Raw genomic sequence first — 15,477 nt, 5'->3', positions numbered from 1 at the left:
GGCAGCGACGGCGGGTAGTGCCGGACTGGGGGAAGGTCATAGTGTACAGGGATGTGGCTGTTCTTCGGGGAGGCGTAATGTCCTGGAGGGAGCCGGGGGCCCTGACCAGTTTCCCCGTTTGCTCCCTGGGGGGGTCCCCCTGAAACTGAGAGTGCGAGAGAGAGAGAGAGCGCGAGAGAGAGGCACAGAGAGAGACAGACAGCAAGAGAGAGATGCAGACACAGTGAGAGAGAGAGCGAGAGAGAGAGAAAGAGACAGACAGTGAGACAGAGACACACAGAGTGAGCCATAGAGAAAGAGACACAGACAGAGAGACATACAGAGAGAGATAGAGGCACACACAGAGTGTGAGGTATACAGAGAGATAGACACAGACAGAGAGGGAGACAGAGACACAGCGGATGGGGGAGGGGGAAGAGAGAAGAGAGACAGGAAGAGACACAGAGTGAGAGACACAGAGACAGAGAGAAAAAGAAGTGAGGGGAAGTGAGTGGCACACACAGACAGAGAGAGAGAGAGAGACACACAAGCGAGAGAAAGAGAGACAGGCAGGGAGATGGAGATCAGAAAGAGGAGACAGACACACAAAGAGCAAGAGAAGGAAAGAGAAACTTACACAGACAGCAACAGTACCACAGACAGACATACGGGGAGAGAGAGAGAGAGAGAGACATGGGTCAATATTCAACAAGGATGTTTCCGCATCCTGCTGTCTACCCCCGCTGACAGACCTCAGCACTTCCACAGACCATTCAAAGTGAACTTACGGAGAAGAAATGGGTGGGGGTGGGGAGTTTGGAAGGAGAAGAGAAGGGGAAGAGGGACACAGGGAGGGAAATGCAGATGGGAGAAGATCATAAGGTATCAGAGCTGAATTAGACCACTTGGTTCATCAAGTCTGCTCCACCATTCGCTATGTTTCTCAACCCCATGCTCCAGTCCTCTACCCATACCTAATCAAGAACATATCTATGTCTATCTGAAATACACTTATTGACTTGGCCTCCAGAGAATTCTGCAGCTGGGGGGGGGGGGGGGAGGAGGGGGGGAGGAGGGGAGGAGGGGAGGGGGGGGGGGAGGAGGGGGGGGGGAGGAGGGGGGGAGGGGGGGGGGAGGAGGGGAGGGGGGGGGGAGGAGGGGAGGGGGGGGGGGAGGAGGGGAGGGGGAGGAGGGGAGGGGGGGGGAGGAGGGGAGAGGAGGGGAGGAGGAGGGGAGAGGAGGGGAGGAGGGGGAGGAGGGGGAGGAGGGGGAGGAGGGGGGAGGAGGGGGAGGAGGGGGAGGAGGGGGAGGAGGGGAGGAGGGGAGGGGGGGGGAGGAGGGGAGGGGGGGAGGAGGGGAGGGGGGGGGGAGGAGGGGAGGGGGGGGGAGGAGGGGAGGAGGGGGGAGGAGGGGAGGAGGGGGGAGGAGGGGAGGAGGGGGGAGGAGGGGAGGAGGAGGGGAGGGGGGGGAGGAGGGGAGGGGGGGGAGGAGGGGAGGGGGGGGGAGGAGGGGAGGGGGAGGAGGGGGGGAGGGGGAGGAGGGGGGGAGGGGGAGGAGGGGGGGGGGGGGAGGAGGGGAGGGGGAGGAGGGGGGGGGTCCACAGAGTCACGGGGGCGGAGTGGGGCGGGGGCGGAGTGGGGCGGGGCGGGGGCGGAGCGGGGGCGGGGCGCGAGTGGGGCGGCGGCGGGGCAGGGCACGAAGTGCGAGTGGGGCGGGGGCGGGGGCGGGGCGCGAGTGGAGTGGGGCGGGGGCGGGGCGCGAGTGGAGTGGGGGCGGGGCGGGGGCAGGGGCGGGGCGGGGGCAGGGGCGGGGCGGGGGCAGGGGCGGGGGCAGGGGCGGGGGCAGGGGCGGGGCGGGGGCAGGGGCGGGGGCAGGGGCGGGGCGGGGGCAGGGGCGGGGGCAGGGGCGGGGGCGGGGCGGGGCGGGGGCAGGGGCGGGGCGGGGGGCGGGAGCGGGGGCGGGGGCGGGGGGCGGGAGCGGGGGCGGGGGGCGGGAGCGGGGGCGGGGGGCGGGAGCGGGGGCGGGGGGCGGGAGCGGGGGCGGGGGGCGGGAGCGGGGGCGGGGAGCGGGGGCGGGGAGCGGGGGCGGGGGGCGGGGGCGGGGGGCGGGAGCGGGGGCGGGAGCGGGAGCGGGGGCGGGAGCGGGGGGCGGGGGCGGGGGGCGGGGGGCGGGGTAGTGACAGGGAACGGAAGGGAGTCTAGCGGCTGGAGGATGTGAGTTTTAACAACACTCTCCCTCCTCGTCCTCCCCTCTCCCTCAGTATCCTCCACCTCTCCTTCCCCCTTCCCCCCACTCACCTCCGTTGGCCTCCCCCTTGTCAGATTCGGGGCCCAGGCCGATCTCGGCGTACGAGGGGTCCTGGCCGATCCCCGTCGACGCCATCTCCACGTAGCTGCTCTCGGAGGGTTTGGCTGCGAGCGAGGGCAGGTCTCGGATGGTGGCGTACGGATTCTCGCCGCTGCTCAGCGACCCGCTGCTGGACCGGCCCACCGAGCTCTTGAGGTAATCTGCGGCGAAGACAGACGGAGAGCTCGACGGTCAGAGCGCGAGAGGGAGGGGAACGGGCACCGCATGCGCGCGGGATGGGGGCGGGAAGGGACAGCGCATGCGCCAGCCTCAGGGACATGCGGAACAATCGGAAGGGCGGGTCAGGGCATGCGCAAAAGTCAGGGACTCGCGAGGCGGGGAAGATAACGGTCAGGGCGCGCACGAGGGATGGGGGAAGGGGAGGCGGTTAATATATGCGTGCGCGAGGCGACAGAGGGAACGGTCAGGGTGTGCGCGCGCGCGGTTGGGAGGGGGACTGGCAAGAACACCAGAGAGAGTCAGGGGAGCGCAAAGGAGGGGGAAGGTCAGGGCATGCGCGCGGGAGGCCGGCTCACGCGCGAGCGATGGGGACAGGTAAAGGCGGCGCGCGCGGTGACGGGAGGGCCAGGCATGCGCGGGGAGGGGACGGGTCAGGGCATGCGCGAGAGAAGGGGAGGGTCAAGGCATACGCGAGGTTGGGGGGGGGTGTGTCAGGGCAAATGAGGGAGGATAGGGTCTGGATGTGCGCATGGGAGCGGGAGGGTCAGGGCATGCGTGGTGGGGGTAAAGGCGCGCGCGTGGCTTGGGGAGCGGGGGAGGTCAGGACACGTGATAGGAAGGGGCAGAGTCAAAATGTGTGAGGGACAGGACAGGACAGGTCTGTGGGGGTTGGTCAGGAGAGGGTGTGGGGGTGTGGGAGGGGACTGGGCTGGGCTGTGCTGTGGGGGGGGTGGGGGAGGGACAGGTCAGGTCTGGTCTGTGGGGGTTGGTCAGGAGAGGGTGTGGGGGGTGTGGGAGGGGACTGGGCTGGGCTGTGCTGTGGGGGAGGGACAGGTCAGGTCTGGTCTGTGGGGGTTGGTCAGGAGAGCCTGTGGGTGTGGGGGGTGGGGGAGGGGGCGGGGCTGGGCTGGGCTGTGGGGTGGGGTGGGGGAGGGACAGGTCAGGTCTGGTCTGTGGGGGTCGGGGAGGGTCAGGTCAGGGCTGTGGGGGTGGGGGTTGGTCAGGAGAGCTTGTGGGGGTGGGGGAGGGACAGGTCAGGGCTGTGGGGGAGGGTCAGGTCAGGGCTGTGGGGGTGGGGGAGGGTCAGGTCAGGGCTGTGGGGGTCGGGGAAGGACAGGTCAGGGCTGTGGGGGTTGGGATGGGTCAGGGCTGTGGGGGTTGGGACGGGTCAGGGCAGCCTGTGGGGGTCGGGGAGGGTCAGGGATGCACAAAGCACAACGGTCAACACCGCAAGGAGTTTCAACGGTCATGGCTGTGGGGAAGTGGGTTAAAGAGACATGGATGTAACGGGGGGGGGGGGGGGGCGAAGTCAAGGGTCTGGGCAGTAAAGTCAGGTGTGTCGGGGGGTCAAGTGTCAGGGTTGCGAGGTTATCAAGGGTCGACAGCGCAAGTGGATCAGGGGTTGCCGGGTTGGGGAATGTTGGTGGATCGAGGCTACAAGGGAGGGGGTCCGGGCCACGAAGGAGAGTGGACAAGGGTCAGGGATGCAAGCAGGGTCAAGGATCACGAATGCGATCAGGTGAAGGCCGCAAGTGCCAGGTGTGTCGAGGGTCAAGGGTGATTCTGTGTGAGTTCAGCCGGACACTGGAGTCCTGCCCCTGAAGAACGGGATGTGGTGTTTGCCCCTGAATGGGTTAACTTCCTTCCGGGGTTAGACAGTTCTGAAGAAGCTCACTGGGTTGATATCTGAGATCAAGGGGAATCGGGGAGAGGTCAAGCAGGTTGGGCCCTATCCCATTGGAATTTGAAAGAATGATCCTGGGGGGGCTGCAGGATAGGGTGAGAGGGAATCGAGAACTGGAAAGGGAGAAGCGCTTTCAGAATAAGGGTTCGTCCATATTGAAGGCAGAGATGAGGAAGAGGTTCTTCTCTCAGAGGGTTGTGAGTCTTTGAAATTCTTTTGCACAGACAGTTGTGGGGGCTGGGTCGCTGAATACATTCAAGAGTTCAAAGGATTTCTGATCGAGGAGTGGGAGGCAAGACTGGAAACGGGAGTTGGAAACTGCAACTTGATGAGCCTGAATGGCTTGCGGAGTCGATTGGCCACCCTCGATCTTTCCCAGTCCTGGCAGCAATGGGGCAAGAGACGATGTGGAAGCGCGGGGACGGGCAGTTGGATGGACAGGTTCTCGGGAGGGAGGGACGACTGAGGGTTGCGAGGGAGAGGAGCACAGGTGAACAAAGCGTACCTGTGTTATAGTATTTAGCCAGACTGTTGCTGTAGCTGTAACTTCTGTCCATGCCACAGGCACCTGCAATACAGAGAGATGGATGTGAGTACAAGTTGGGAGGGAACAGAGAGAGGAAGGTACAGGATACAGGGAATGAGAGAGAGAATAGAACAGAGTATCAGAGTCAAAATCCCTGAACACTTATTAAACTGAAAGTCAGGCTCTCTCTACACTGTCGCCCATCAGATATTCCAAGGACAGGGGCAGCACTGGGTTAAATACAGAAAAAAGCTCCCTTTACGCTGACCCCACCATCAAACACTCCCAGGATAGGGGCGCCATGGGGTTAGATACGGTGAAGTAAAAAAGGTGTGTTGGAGTTTCCATCATGACTTTGATGTCTCCATTTTAAAGGAGAGATAGGGATGTATTTGCCCATCTCATCATCCCCACTTTGCCTGCATCATCTTCACTCAGTCTTGGGTAGGATATGGGCAAGGTTTGTCATTCATTGCCCCCCCCCCCCCCCACTCCCATCCCTAATTGCCCGTCAAACCAAGCATCTTGCTCAGGGGTTATTTCAGAGGGTAGTTGGGAATCAGTCCCCATCGCTGTGTGATGGAGATGGTGAGGGGTTTGGGTCTGGAGTCTCTTGTAGGCCCAGACCAGGTAAGATTTCCTTCCCCCATCAGTAACCCCAATGACTGTCATCATGGTCACCAATACCCCAGAATGGTTTTTGCCCTCTTTGTCAAACCGTCCCTACCCCTTCGCCCCATCTCCAAATTGCAATGGCCGTCAAGTTGTTCAATGATCAAACTGGAAGGTGACACCACTATAGTGGGTCAGCCCCGAGTGTGTAGCACGTTCCCAAGGGGCTGCATGGCCTCCTGCTGCCCTTACCGAAGTCCTTGTGTTTGGGGCTATGTTTCCAGTCAGCTGGCAAGGTGGCGTTGGTCTCCAGGTGCCCAGCTCCCATATGGTCCCTCTCCTCATTCATCTTCTTAGCAAAGAGTTGGTTGTTGGTGGTCTGTCCAGAGAGAGAGAGAGAGAGGTGGGAAATTCAAAGCTCTGAGCCATTTATTCCGTGGACCGAGGGGTTGAGGAATCATGGGTCGGGGCTCCGATGAATGTCACAGAAATCCCCACAATGAAAATAGAAGCCATTCAGCCCATCGAGTCTGCAGCAACCCTCTGAAATACATCCCATCCAGACGAACCCTGTATTTCCCACGGCCAATCCACCCTAACCTGCACATCCCTGGGCTCTACGGGACAATTTAGCATGGCCAATCCACCCTAACCTGCACATCCCTGGGCTCTATGGGACAATTTCCCATGGCCAATCCACCCTAACCTGCACATCCCTGGACACCACAGGACAATTTAGCATGGCCAATCCACCCTAACCTGCACATCCCTGGGCACTATGGGACAATTTAGTATGGCCAATCCACCCTAACCTGCACATCCCTGGGCACTATGGGACAATTTAGCATGGCCAATCCACCCTAACCTGCACATCCCTGGGCACTATGGGACAATTTAGCATGGCCAATCCACCCTAACCTGCACACCTTTGGACTGAGGGAGGAAGCTGGACCACACTGTGGAAACCTACGCAGATACGGAGAGAATGTGCGAGCTTCACAGTCTGTCGTCCCGAGGCTGGAATCAAAGCTGTGTTCCTAGCGCCATGAAGCAGCAGCGCGAACCACTGAGCTGCCCAGTGTGCCATCGCAATATGAACAGGGTGAACTGAGCTTGGGAAGATTACTTCAAGCGCGTTTGATCTCACACTAGCTGAGTATAAACACTCAACCCCATCACCCCAGTTCAGTCAGGAGGGACGTGGGAAGAGGGAGAGGTGACAGTACCTCCTGCTTCTTTTACCTTGGCTCGTGCTAGGGCCAAACTTTCACGCCCCTATCCTGGGAGTGATGACTAATGGCTGCCATGGTGTTTGAGCGTGGGTCCTGTCAGAGAGGGGGATGGGGTTTTATCAGACCCCTGACCCAAGGGTGCCCACCCAAACGCTTGCCAGTCCATCCACACCCAGGACCGTGGATTCTCGCTACCCGCCCACCCAGCACCTTTCCTGCAGCACCCCCAAAGTTGCAATGCCCAAGGTGTGGATGAATCAGGATCCCGGTCCTAAAGTCTTACCTTGATGGAGCTGGTCCTGTCGTGGTTGTTGGGGAGCTGCGGCACAGGTGGGGGACTCGGTCGATACTGGGAAAGCGTGTGATAGCTGGGGTTGGCGTAATAATGGACATAGCTGTGTGGCACGTCTGGGGGCAGAGAGAAGTCAAGAAAGGGGTTAGAATTCTCAAAAGGGGAAGATTGGATGTACACACTCAAACACAGTCACTCTTAGTCTCTCACTCACACCGTCTCTCTCTCTCTCACACACACACATACGCACCCACTATATTTACAGGGTCAGAGGCTGAGAATACTGCAGTGAGTAACTCCTCTCCTGACGACCCCCTCTTTCCCCCACACTCCCCCAAACCCTGTCCCACCATGGACAAGGCACAAGTCAGGAGCGTGAGGGAATACTCCCAACTTGCTCTGGATGGGAGCAGCTCCGACAACACTCGAGAAGCTACCCCCCCACCCCCTGCTCGATTGGCACCACACCCACAAACACCCCCTCCCTCCTGACACTCAGTCGCAGCAGTGTGAACCGTCTAGAAGACCCACTGCAGCGAAGCTCCTGAGAGAGCAACTTCCAAACCTGTTAGCTCTATCCCCTGGAAGGGGGCAAGGGTGGCAGATACATAGGGAATGCCAGTCCCTTGATAGTTCCCCTCCAAGCCCCTCACATGGTCCAAACGTGGAAATATATCGGCCGTTCCCTTGGGTTCAGAATCCTGCAACTTCCTCCCTAATGGCACTGTGCAGGGAGTCCCTGCAACATTTCGAGTGGGGGACTGCAGAATTTCAAAATGACAGCTCATCCCCACTTTGCTTCTGTCTAATTTTATTTTCTTTGCGTGGATCTGTGAGGTCCACATTCAGAACTAGATGTCAATGTATCAGCACAGACACCCAGCTCAGAGGGGAATGCATTAACTCCTGTCCTGGGAGTGTTTGATGAGGCGACAATGTAGTCAGAAAGCATCCGAGGACCGGGAGAATCGATGTTTCCTGAAGAAGGGCTTATGCCTGAAACGTCGATTCTCCTGCTCCTCGGATAATGCCTGGCCTGCTGTATTTTTCCAGCACCACGTTTTTCAACTCTGGTCTCCAGCATCTGCGGTCCTCACTTTCTCCTCCGCGACAATGTAGTCAGAACTTTACTCTGTATCTAACCCTGTGCTGCCCCTGTCTGGCGATAGGGGGAGGGGGACCAGTGTAGAAAGAGCTTTACTCTGTACCTAATCCATGTTCTCCCTGTCCTGGGAGTGTTTGACAGGGGTCACTGTAAAGAGAGCTTTACTCTGTATCTAAGACCATGCTGTCCCTGTCCTGAGAATGTTTGTAAAGGGACAGTGTAGAGGGAGCTTTACTCTGGAACTGAATGGGGATAGATACAGACCTCGAAGTGTTTGATGGGGGACAGTGTAGAGGGAACTTTACTCTGTGTCTAACCCTGTCCTGTCCCTGTCCCGGCACTGAGCCCAGGGTTTTTCATCACCAGGTATGCCCTCCCCACCTACCACGGCCCCCTCCCACCCCCCTCACCTGGCACTGCGTATTCCCCGTTGGAGACGCTGGTAGCTGGGGTGTAGGTCACGGCGGGTATCCGGTTGCTTTTGCCCTTGTACTTGTACCGGAAGCAGATGAAGGCTGCAAGCAGGATGACTAGCACAGAGAGAAGGACAATGATGCCTGTAATCGCCCCAAGTGAACCCCCATCCACAGTGGGAGCTGGGGAAATTCCTGTCGATCCGTTCCCTGCAGTCGAAAGAGCAGCAATAACAACAGAGCAATTGGCACTGGCTCTCAGCCCCTTTTGCCACACCTCGGGTACATCTCTTACTGGCTGTCTGAGGTGCTACCAATGTTTGAGATGGGGCACGGTTTTATTTACAACAGACTGAAAATATCTTAGCAAGCATCAAAACGTCTGCTCTCCTGTTTCCAGTCACCACTGTGGTCCAGGCTCTCAATCAAGCACTGTTGTGTAGATCAGTTACCAGACCGTCCCCGTACCAACGAGGCAGGTTTTCCATCAGGTAAGGTGTTGGCTGAAGGACTGAACTGGCTCGTGGACAAAGGGGCACCTTTCCTGACCCCTCTCCCACACTTGGCCTCAGCGCTGACCCTCCAACCACGGCCTCTGCCTCGGTGCTGACCCTCCGACAGTGCCCGCTTCCTCAGCCCTGACCCTCCGACAGTGCCAGCTCCCTCAGCCCTGACCGTCTGACAGTGCCAGCTCCCTCAGCCCTGACCCTTCAACAGTGCCTGCTCCCTCAGTGTTGTTGCTGTGTAGAGTGCCAGTTGGATTAGAGTACCGGGGTCTCTGTTGTGAAGAGCTGGGGCCTCCGAGACCAGTGCATGCCTGGGATTGTGGGACGAGGCCTTGGGTTCTATTTTAGCAGTGTGAGTGGGGAGTGCTGCGCCACTGAGACTTCCTGCTGTACCTGAGCAGCTTCCCGTCACATGGTCACATGTGCTGTTATCAGGACACTCGCAGGACCTGAGGCAGTCATAGCCGAAGGTTTTGGTGGGACACTCTGCGTGGGGAAATGGGGCACATTAACACTTCCTGACCAGTTGTAGGTGCTGCCCTGATTCCGCCCGCTCATCGCCCAGAAACCCCTTCGCCCCACAATTCTCACACTTACCCCGAGGCTGGGCAATGCTTCCCCAATAACCCTCTGCCCCTACTCCTTCACTGTAACTCCTCTCCGACTGACAATTCCACCTTCAGCTGTGATCGTTGAGTATCCCTCTGGGGCAGAAGATCATGGCTGTTCGGCCCATCACAAACTCAATACCAACAGCGCCCATCTCAGCATCTTCAGCTCCTGCATTCCCCACCTCTGGACAGATCTCAAGAAGGCAATTGAGAGGTGACTAAATAGAGACATATCAGATAATCAGAGGGTTCGATAGGATGGACGTTGAGAGCCTTTTTCCTCGGATGGCAATGGCTAGCACGAGGTGACATAGCGTTAAGTTGAGGGGTGATATAGGAGAGATGTCAGAGATAGTTTCTTTACTCAGAAGTCGTAGGGGCGTGGAACACAGTGTCTGCAACAGTAGTAGACTCACCAACTTTAAGGGCATTTAAATGGTCATTGGATAGGCATATGGACAGGAATGGAATCGTGTAGGTTAGATGGGCTTCGGATTGGTTCCAAAGGTTGGTGCAAAATCAAGGATCGGTACTGCACTGTAATGTTCTATGTTAGATGAAATCTCTCTGCCCCAGATTCAACGACAGGACACCCACCCCCATGCTCAACTCTTTTGAGGGGGTATTCGAAGAGGGGGTGATGAGAATTCCAAAACTTCCCCCGCCAACCCCACCACTTAGATGTCGGATTGTGACATTTCTCCTTATCTCTTTCTGAAATAACAGCACCTCTCCAACCCAGTGTTGTCGATAGCCCAGTCCCAAGGTTTGGGGTGTTGGACAGGGTGGGGTGGGCCACATCCGAACATTGATCCCTATTGAACCCCCTCACTGATCACATCCGTCGCCATCAGAACGCATGTCCCATCAAACCCCTGCCCCCCCTTTCCCCCCCAATTTCCTCAGGCTCCTGATCCAACCAGACCCCTTTTTCCACTAGCCCCTGCCCCCTCGCCCCCCCGCCGTACATATCCTTCCCAAAACACCGAGGAACAGGAGAAAGAAACCTGCACTGTATTCCAGACATAACCTTGCCATTACCCAGCCATTAAGACTTCAGCACAGTTGCCTGCCCCTAACTGAGACTAACCTCCCTCAAAGTGGGTGGGTCTCCTTTGTAGACAGGCTGGGAGAACACAGCAGGCCAGGCAGCATCAGGAGGTGGAGAAGGTGACGTTTCAGGTGTAACCCTTCTTCAGGATTGAGGGTGGGTGCGGGGGGAGCTGCGAATAAAGGGAGTGGACGAAGCAGGGTGGTGAAGTGGGGATAGGCAAAGACAGGCAGAAGGTCCGACCTGGTTGGTCAATGGAAGGAATAGATCCAGTTAGTGGCAGGGAGGAGTGGAAGGGGCTGGGATGGGCGTCAGGGGTATGGGGAGGGAGGTTATTTGGAATCAAAGAACTCACATGTTGAGTTCTGCGGGCTGTGGGCTGCCCAGGTGCAAGGTGAAGTGTTGTGTCTCCAAGTTTTCGGTGTGGCTCATTACGGCGATAGAGGAGACCAAGGATGGTCATATTGAGAGGGAGGGAGGGGGAAGGGGAATTGAAATGGGCGGCAACTGGGGAGCCCGGTCGTCCCCTGTGGGCCTGGCTGCGATGCTTGGTGAACCGTTGCCTAAGTTTAGATTAGACTCTCTACAGTATGGAAACAGGCCATTTGGCCCAACAAGTCCACACCGACCCTCCAAAGAGTAACCCACCCAGATCCATTCCCCTACCCAAAGTTTACCCTGACTAATGTACCTAACACAATGGGACAATTTAGCATGGCCAATTCATCCTAATCTGCACATATAGTCATAGAGATGTACCCTTCAGTCCAACCAGTCCATGTCCCAGATATCCCAACCCAATCTAGTCCCACCTGCCAGAACCCATATCCCTCCCAACCTCTTCCTATTCATATACCCATGCAGATGCTGTTTAAATGTTGTCATTGTACCAGCCTCCACCACTTCCTCTGGCAGCTCATTCCATACACGTACCACCCTCTGTGTGAAAGAGTTGCCCCATGGGTCTCTTTTATATCTTTCCCCTCTCACCCTAAACCTATGCCCCTCTAGTTCTGGACACCCCCACACCAGGGAAAAGACTTTGTCTATTCACCCTATCCATGCCCCTCATGATTTTATAAACCTCGACAAGGTCACCCCTCAGCCTCCGATGCCCCAGGGAACACAGCCCCAGCCTATTCAACCTCTCCACATAACTCAAATCTTCTAACCCTGGCAATGTTCTTGTAAATCTTTTCTGAACATTATGGATTGTGGGAGGAAACCTACACAGACACAGGGAGAATGTGCAAACTCCATGCAAACAGTCGCCCAAGGCTGGAATCGAACCCAGGTCATTGGCGCTGTGAGGCAGTGGTGCTAATCACTGAGCCACTGTGCCCTAAGGTATTTACATTCGGTCTCCCCGGTGCAGAGAAGATCACATCGGGAGTACCAGATGCAGCACACCAGGTTGGAGGGGAACTTCTGTCTGAGACACCCACCCTTATGTCTGGATGGTCTCTGCCAACATCACCGCGCCCCGCCTCCCCACCCCTGCCAACACGCCAACTCATGCACTCCAGGGATCCAGCCTCGGCAGGTTACTCACTCTGAGCGCAGTAGGTGCCAGTCCAACCCTGGGCACACTGGCAGCTGCCCGTCGATGGGAGACAGGTCCCCCCATTCTCGCAGGCACACCGGTGAATACAGTCAGGGCCCCAGGAGCCAGGTGGGCAGGCTGTGGGAGGGGGTTGTAGAGGAAAAGACAAAGCGTTTTCACAAAGACAGCATTTCTTTGCGCTAAAGCAGAGTGCCAACTTGTGTCATCCCTCACTTATTGCTTTCTTTGAGTAGTGTTCCCAGTACAGAGTTGGGGCCATTTGGCCCTTCCGATCCATACTGGGGATCCTGCTCCACACCAACCACGCCCCCCACCAACACACACTCCTTTTTATCTCCACCAACAAACCCCATCCCGCTATTCCTCTCTCCCTCTGTCTGTTTAACCATCTTTCCTCCTTCAATGAATCTCCTCTATTCACCCTCACCATTCCCCATAGGAGCAAGTCCCCCATTCCCTCTCCCCACACTCCTCGTGGGAATGAGACCCCATTCTCCCCCCACTCCCCGTGGGAGCGAGTCCCCCATTCTCCCCCCACTCCCCGTGGGAGCGAGTCCCCCATTCTCCCCCCACTCCCCATGGGAGCGAATCCCCCCTTCTCTCCCCCACTCCTCGTGGGAGCAAGTCCCCCATTTCCCCCCCTCCACTCCCCGTGGGAGGGAGTCCCCCATTCACCCCCCACTCCCTATGGGAGCGAGTTTCCCCCTTCTCTCCTCCACTCCCCGTGGGAGCGAGACCCCATTCCCCCCCCCCCCCCCCAACTCTCCGTGGGAGCGAGTCCCCCATTCCCACCCCCCACTCCCCATGGGAGCGAGTCCCCCATTCTCCCTCCCCATGCTCCCCTGAGAGTGGGACTGCATTGCCTCCACCCACCACTCACCATGGGAGCAAGACCCCACTATTTCTCCCCCTCATTCGGAGCAAATTACCCATCTCCCTGTGGTGAAGTACTGTGGATGAATGACTGAAAATTTGATCAAAGAGGGAGTTGGAGGGTCAGCATTGAGGGTGCAGGCACGGTTGGAGGGTCAGTGCTGAGGGAGTGGGCACTGTCGGGGGGTCAGTGCTGATGGAGTGGGTGCTGTGGGAGGGTCAGTGCTGAGGGAGTGATCACTGTCGGGGGGGTCAGTGCTGAGGGAGTGGGTGCTGTCAGAGGGTCAGTGCTGAGGGAGTGGGCACTGTCGGAGGGTCAGGTCATGCTCCTGATTTACACTGCTCCGAGCTGTTCTGCTGCGCTTTGCTGTCTCACCGTCACCACGGTGACAGCGGCCATGATCTTGTCTCTGCAGTTACTCACAGTGTCCACAGCTTGGACCCATGTACCCCGGGGGGCACAGACAGATACCGTTCTCCGGGTGGCAGTGGGGAACCCCGTTCAGGCAGCGACACCACAAGGCACAGTTCTGGCCCCAGCGGCCTGGGTCACAAGTCCGATCACAACGGCGACCTGTACGTCCCAAAACAGAAACACACCACAATGGGGCTCCATGTTAAGGTCACACTCTAACTTCACACCGTCCCCCAACCCCTGGGCCATCTCATCTGACAGTAAACCAAGATTAATTCTCTTATTTGTGCTTTTAACAATCCAATTCCTACACTTGGCACTTCAGGTGGCCACGAGATCGGAGCGAGTGCAAATCTCCTACCAATCTGCATTTTTGGGTTGATCGCTGCTACCAAGGCTCCCCAATTAGTGCATATCCCAACACACACTCACAGGGGAGTTGCTTCCTAAACTCAGCCAGGCTAAAGGATAGTCTGAGATGGGTGACTGTATTGTGAGATACGCCATGGCTGATCAGCATCGGGCTGGTCCCTAGCTATTGGGCTTGTGATCCACTCACCCACTCCGTCCACCCCATTTGCAGGTGCCTTCCTGATATAAACCTCCCTTAGCCACTGATCCACCCCCAGTCTGTCCCCTTTCTCTATCACACTGTTTCCCCACTGACCCCACCCACCCACCCACATTGCAGTCAGCCTCTCGGTGTGCCAAATGTACCTGGTGTCACTCCAGCCCGCGCCCAGAGTTGCTCCCTCCCTTGGTGCCCTACCTGTCCATCCTGGGGCACAGTGACACTTCCCTGTGCTAGGGTGGCACCACAGTGCCTGTTCACAGTCACAGTACCCACTGCAGTCCTGTCCATACCGATGTTCCTGGTGAGATAGAGGAATGTTAACACAAAGGGATCACTGTGTGTGTATCCAGACAGGACAATCTGCCTTTCAACATAGCTATCCAATTCCCTTCCTGGTGTATCCACTCCTTATATCCCACTGTCCCCAGTCTGTCGCCTCTCTATATCCCACTGTTCCCCCATTCTGTCCCCTCTCTATATTCCCCCATTCCCCAGTCTGTCCCCTCTTGATATCCCCCTGTTCCCCAGTCTGTCCCCTCTTTATATCACACTGTTCCCCAGTCTGTCCCCTCTCTGTATATCCCACTCTTCCCCGAGAGTTTGTCCCCTCTCGAAAGCCCACTGTTCCCCTGAGTCTTACCCCTCTCTTTATCCCACTGTTCCCCCGGAGTCTGTCCCCTCTCTATATCCCACTGTCTCTTCTCTATATCCCACTGTCCCCTCTCTATTTCCCACTCTACCCCAGTCTATCCCCTCTCTGTATCCCCCCGATACCTCAGTCTATCCCCTCTCTGTATCCCCCCGTTCCCTCAGTCTGTCCTCTCTCTATATCCCCCCGTTCCCTCAGTCTGTCCTCTCTCTATATTCCCCCGTTCCCCCAGATTGTCCCCTCTCTATATTCCCCCGTTCCCCCAGATTGTCCCCTCTCTATATTCCCCCTGTTCCCCCAGTCTGTCCCCTCTCTATATTCCCCTGTTCCCCAGTCTGTCCCCTCTCTATATACCCCCCCTTTCCCCACTCTGTCCCCTCTTTATATCCCCCCGTTCTCCAGTCTGTCCCCTCTCTATATCCCCCCATTCCCCAGTCTGTCCCCTCTCTATATCCCTCCCATTCCCCACTTGTCCCCTCTCTATATCCCACTGTTCCCCAGTCTGTCCCCTCTCTATATCCCTCCCATTCCCCAGTTGTCCCCTCTCTGTATCCCACTGTTCCCCCAGTCTGTCCCCTCTCTATCCCCTCTCTATATCCCTCCCATTCCCCAGTTGTCCCCTCTCTATATTCCACTGTTCCCCCAGTCTGTCCCCTCTCTATATCCCCCCCGTTCCCCAGTCTGTCCCCTCTCTATATCCCCCCCCGTTCCCCAGTCTGTCCCCTCTCTATATCCCCCCCGTTCCCCAGTCTGTCCCCTCTCTATATCCCCCCCTCCGTTCCCCAGTCTGTCCCCTCTCATTTTTCCCCCCCGTTCCCCAATCTGTCCCCTCTCTATATTCCCCCAGTCTGTCCCCTTTCTATAT

The 15,477-nt window shown here is 57.7% G+C and overlaps 1 protein-coding gene across 1 annotated transcript in view; it reads right to left on the bottom strand.

The window, feature by feature from the left end:
• Positions 1-15,477, bottom strand: part of LOC140453874 (uncharacterized) — an 87,799-nt gene that overhangs the window by 6,345 nt on the left and 65,977 nt on the right. Inside the window, exons 13-21 of the mRNA XM_072548733.1 lie at positions 14,159-14,261; positions 13,399-13,548; positions 12,090-12,218; positions 8,367-8,579; positions 6,843-6,967; positions 5,580-5,706; positions 4,695-4,757; positions 2,277-2,486; positions 4-145 (exon numbers count right to left, since the gene is read on the bottom strand). Of these exons, the coding sequence (XP_072404834.1) occupies positions 4-145; positions 2,277-2,486; positions 4,695-4,757; positions 5,580-5,706; positions 6,843-6,967; positions 8,367-8,579; positions 12,090-12,218; positions 13,399-13,548; positions 14,159-14,261 (1,262 nt within the window). The remainder of the gene's footprint in view (positions 1-3; positions 146-2,276; positions 2,487-4,694; positions 4,758-5,579; positions 5,707-6,842; positions 6,968-8,366; positions 8,580-12,089; positions 12,219-13,398; positions 13,549-14,158; positions 14,262-15,477) is intronic.

The sequence above is a fragment of the Chiloscyllium punctatum genome, chromosome 28 (genome assembly GCF_047496795.1).
Source record: "Chiloscyllium punctatum isolate Juve2018m chromosome 28, sChiPun1.3, whole genome shotgun sequence".
Taxonomy (NCBI): Eukaryota; Metazoa; Chordata; class Chondrichthyes; order Orectolobiformes; family Hemiscylliidae; genus Chiloscyllium; species Chiloscyllium punctatum.
Note: the sequence above shows the minus strand (reverse complement) of the source record. Positions and strands in the feature narration are given on the sequence as shown.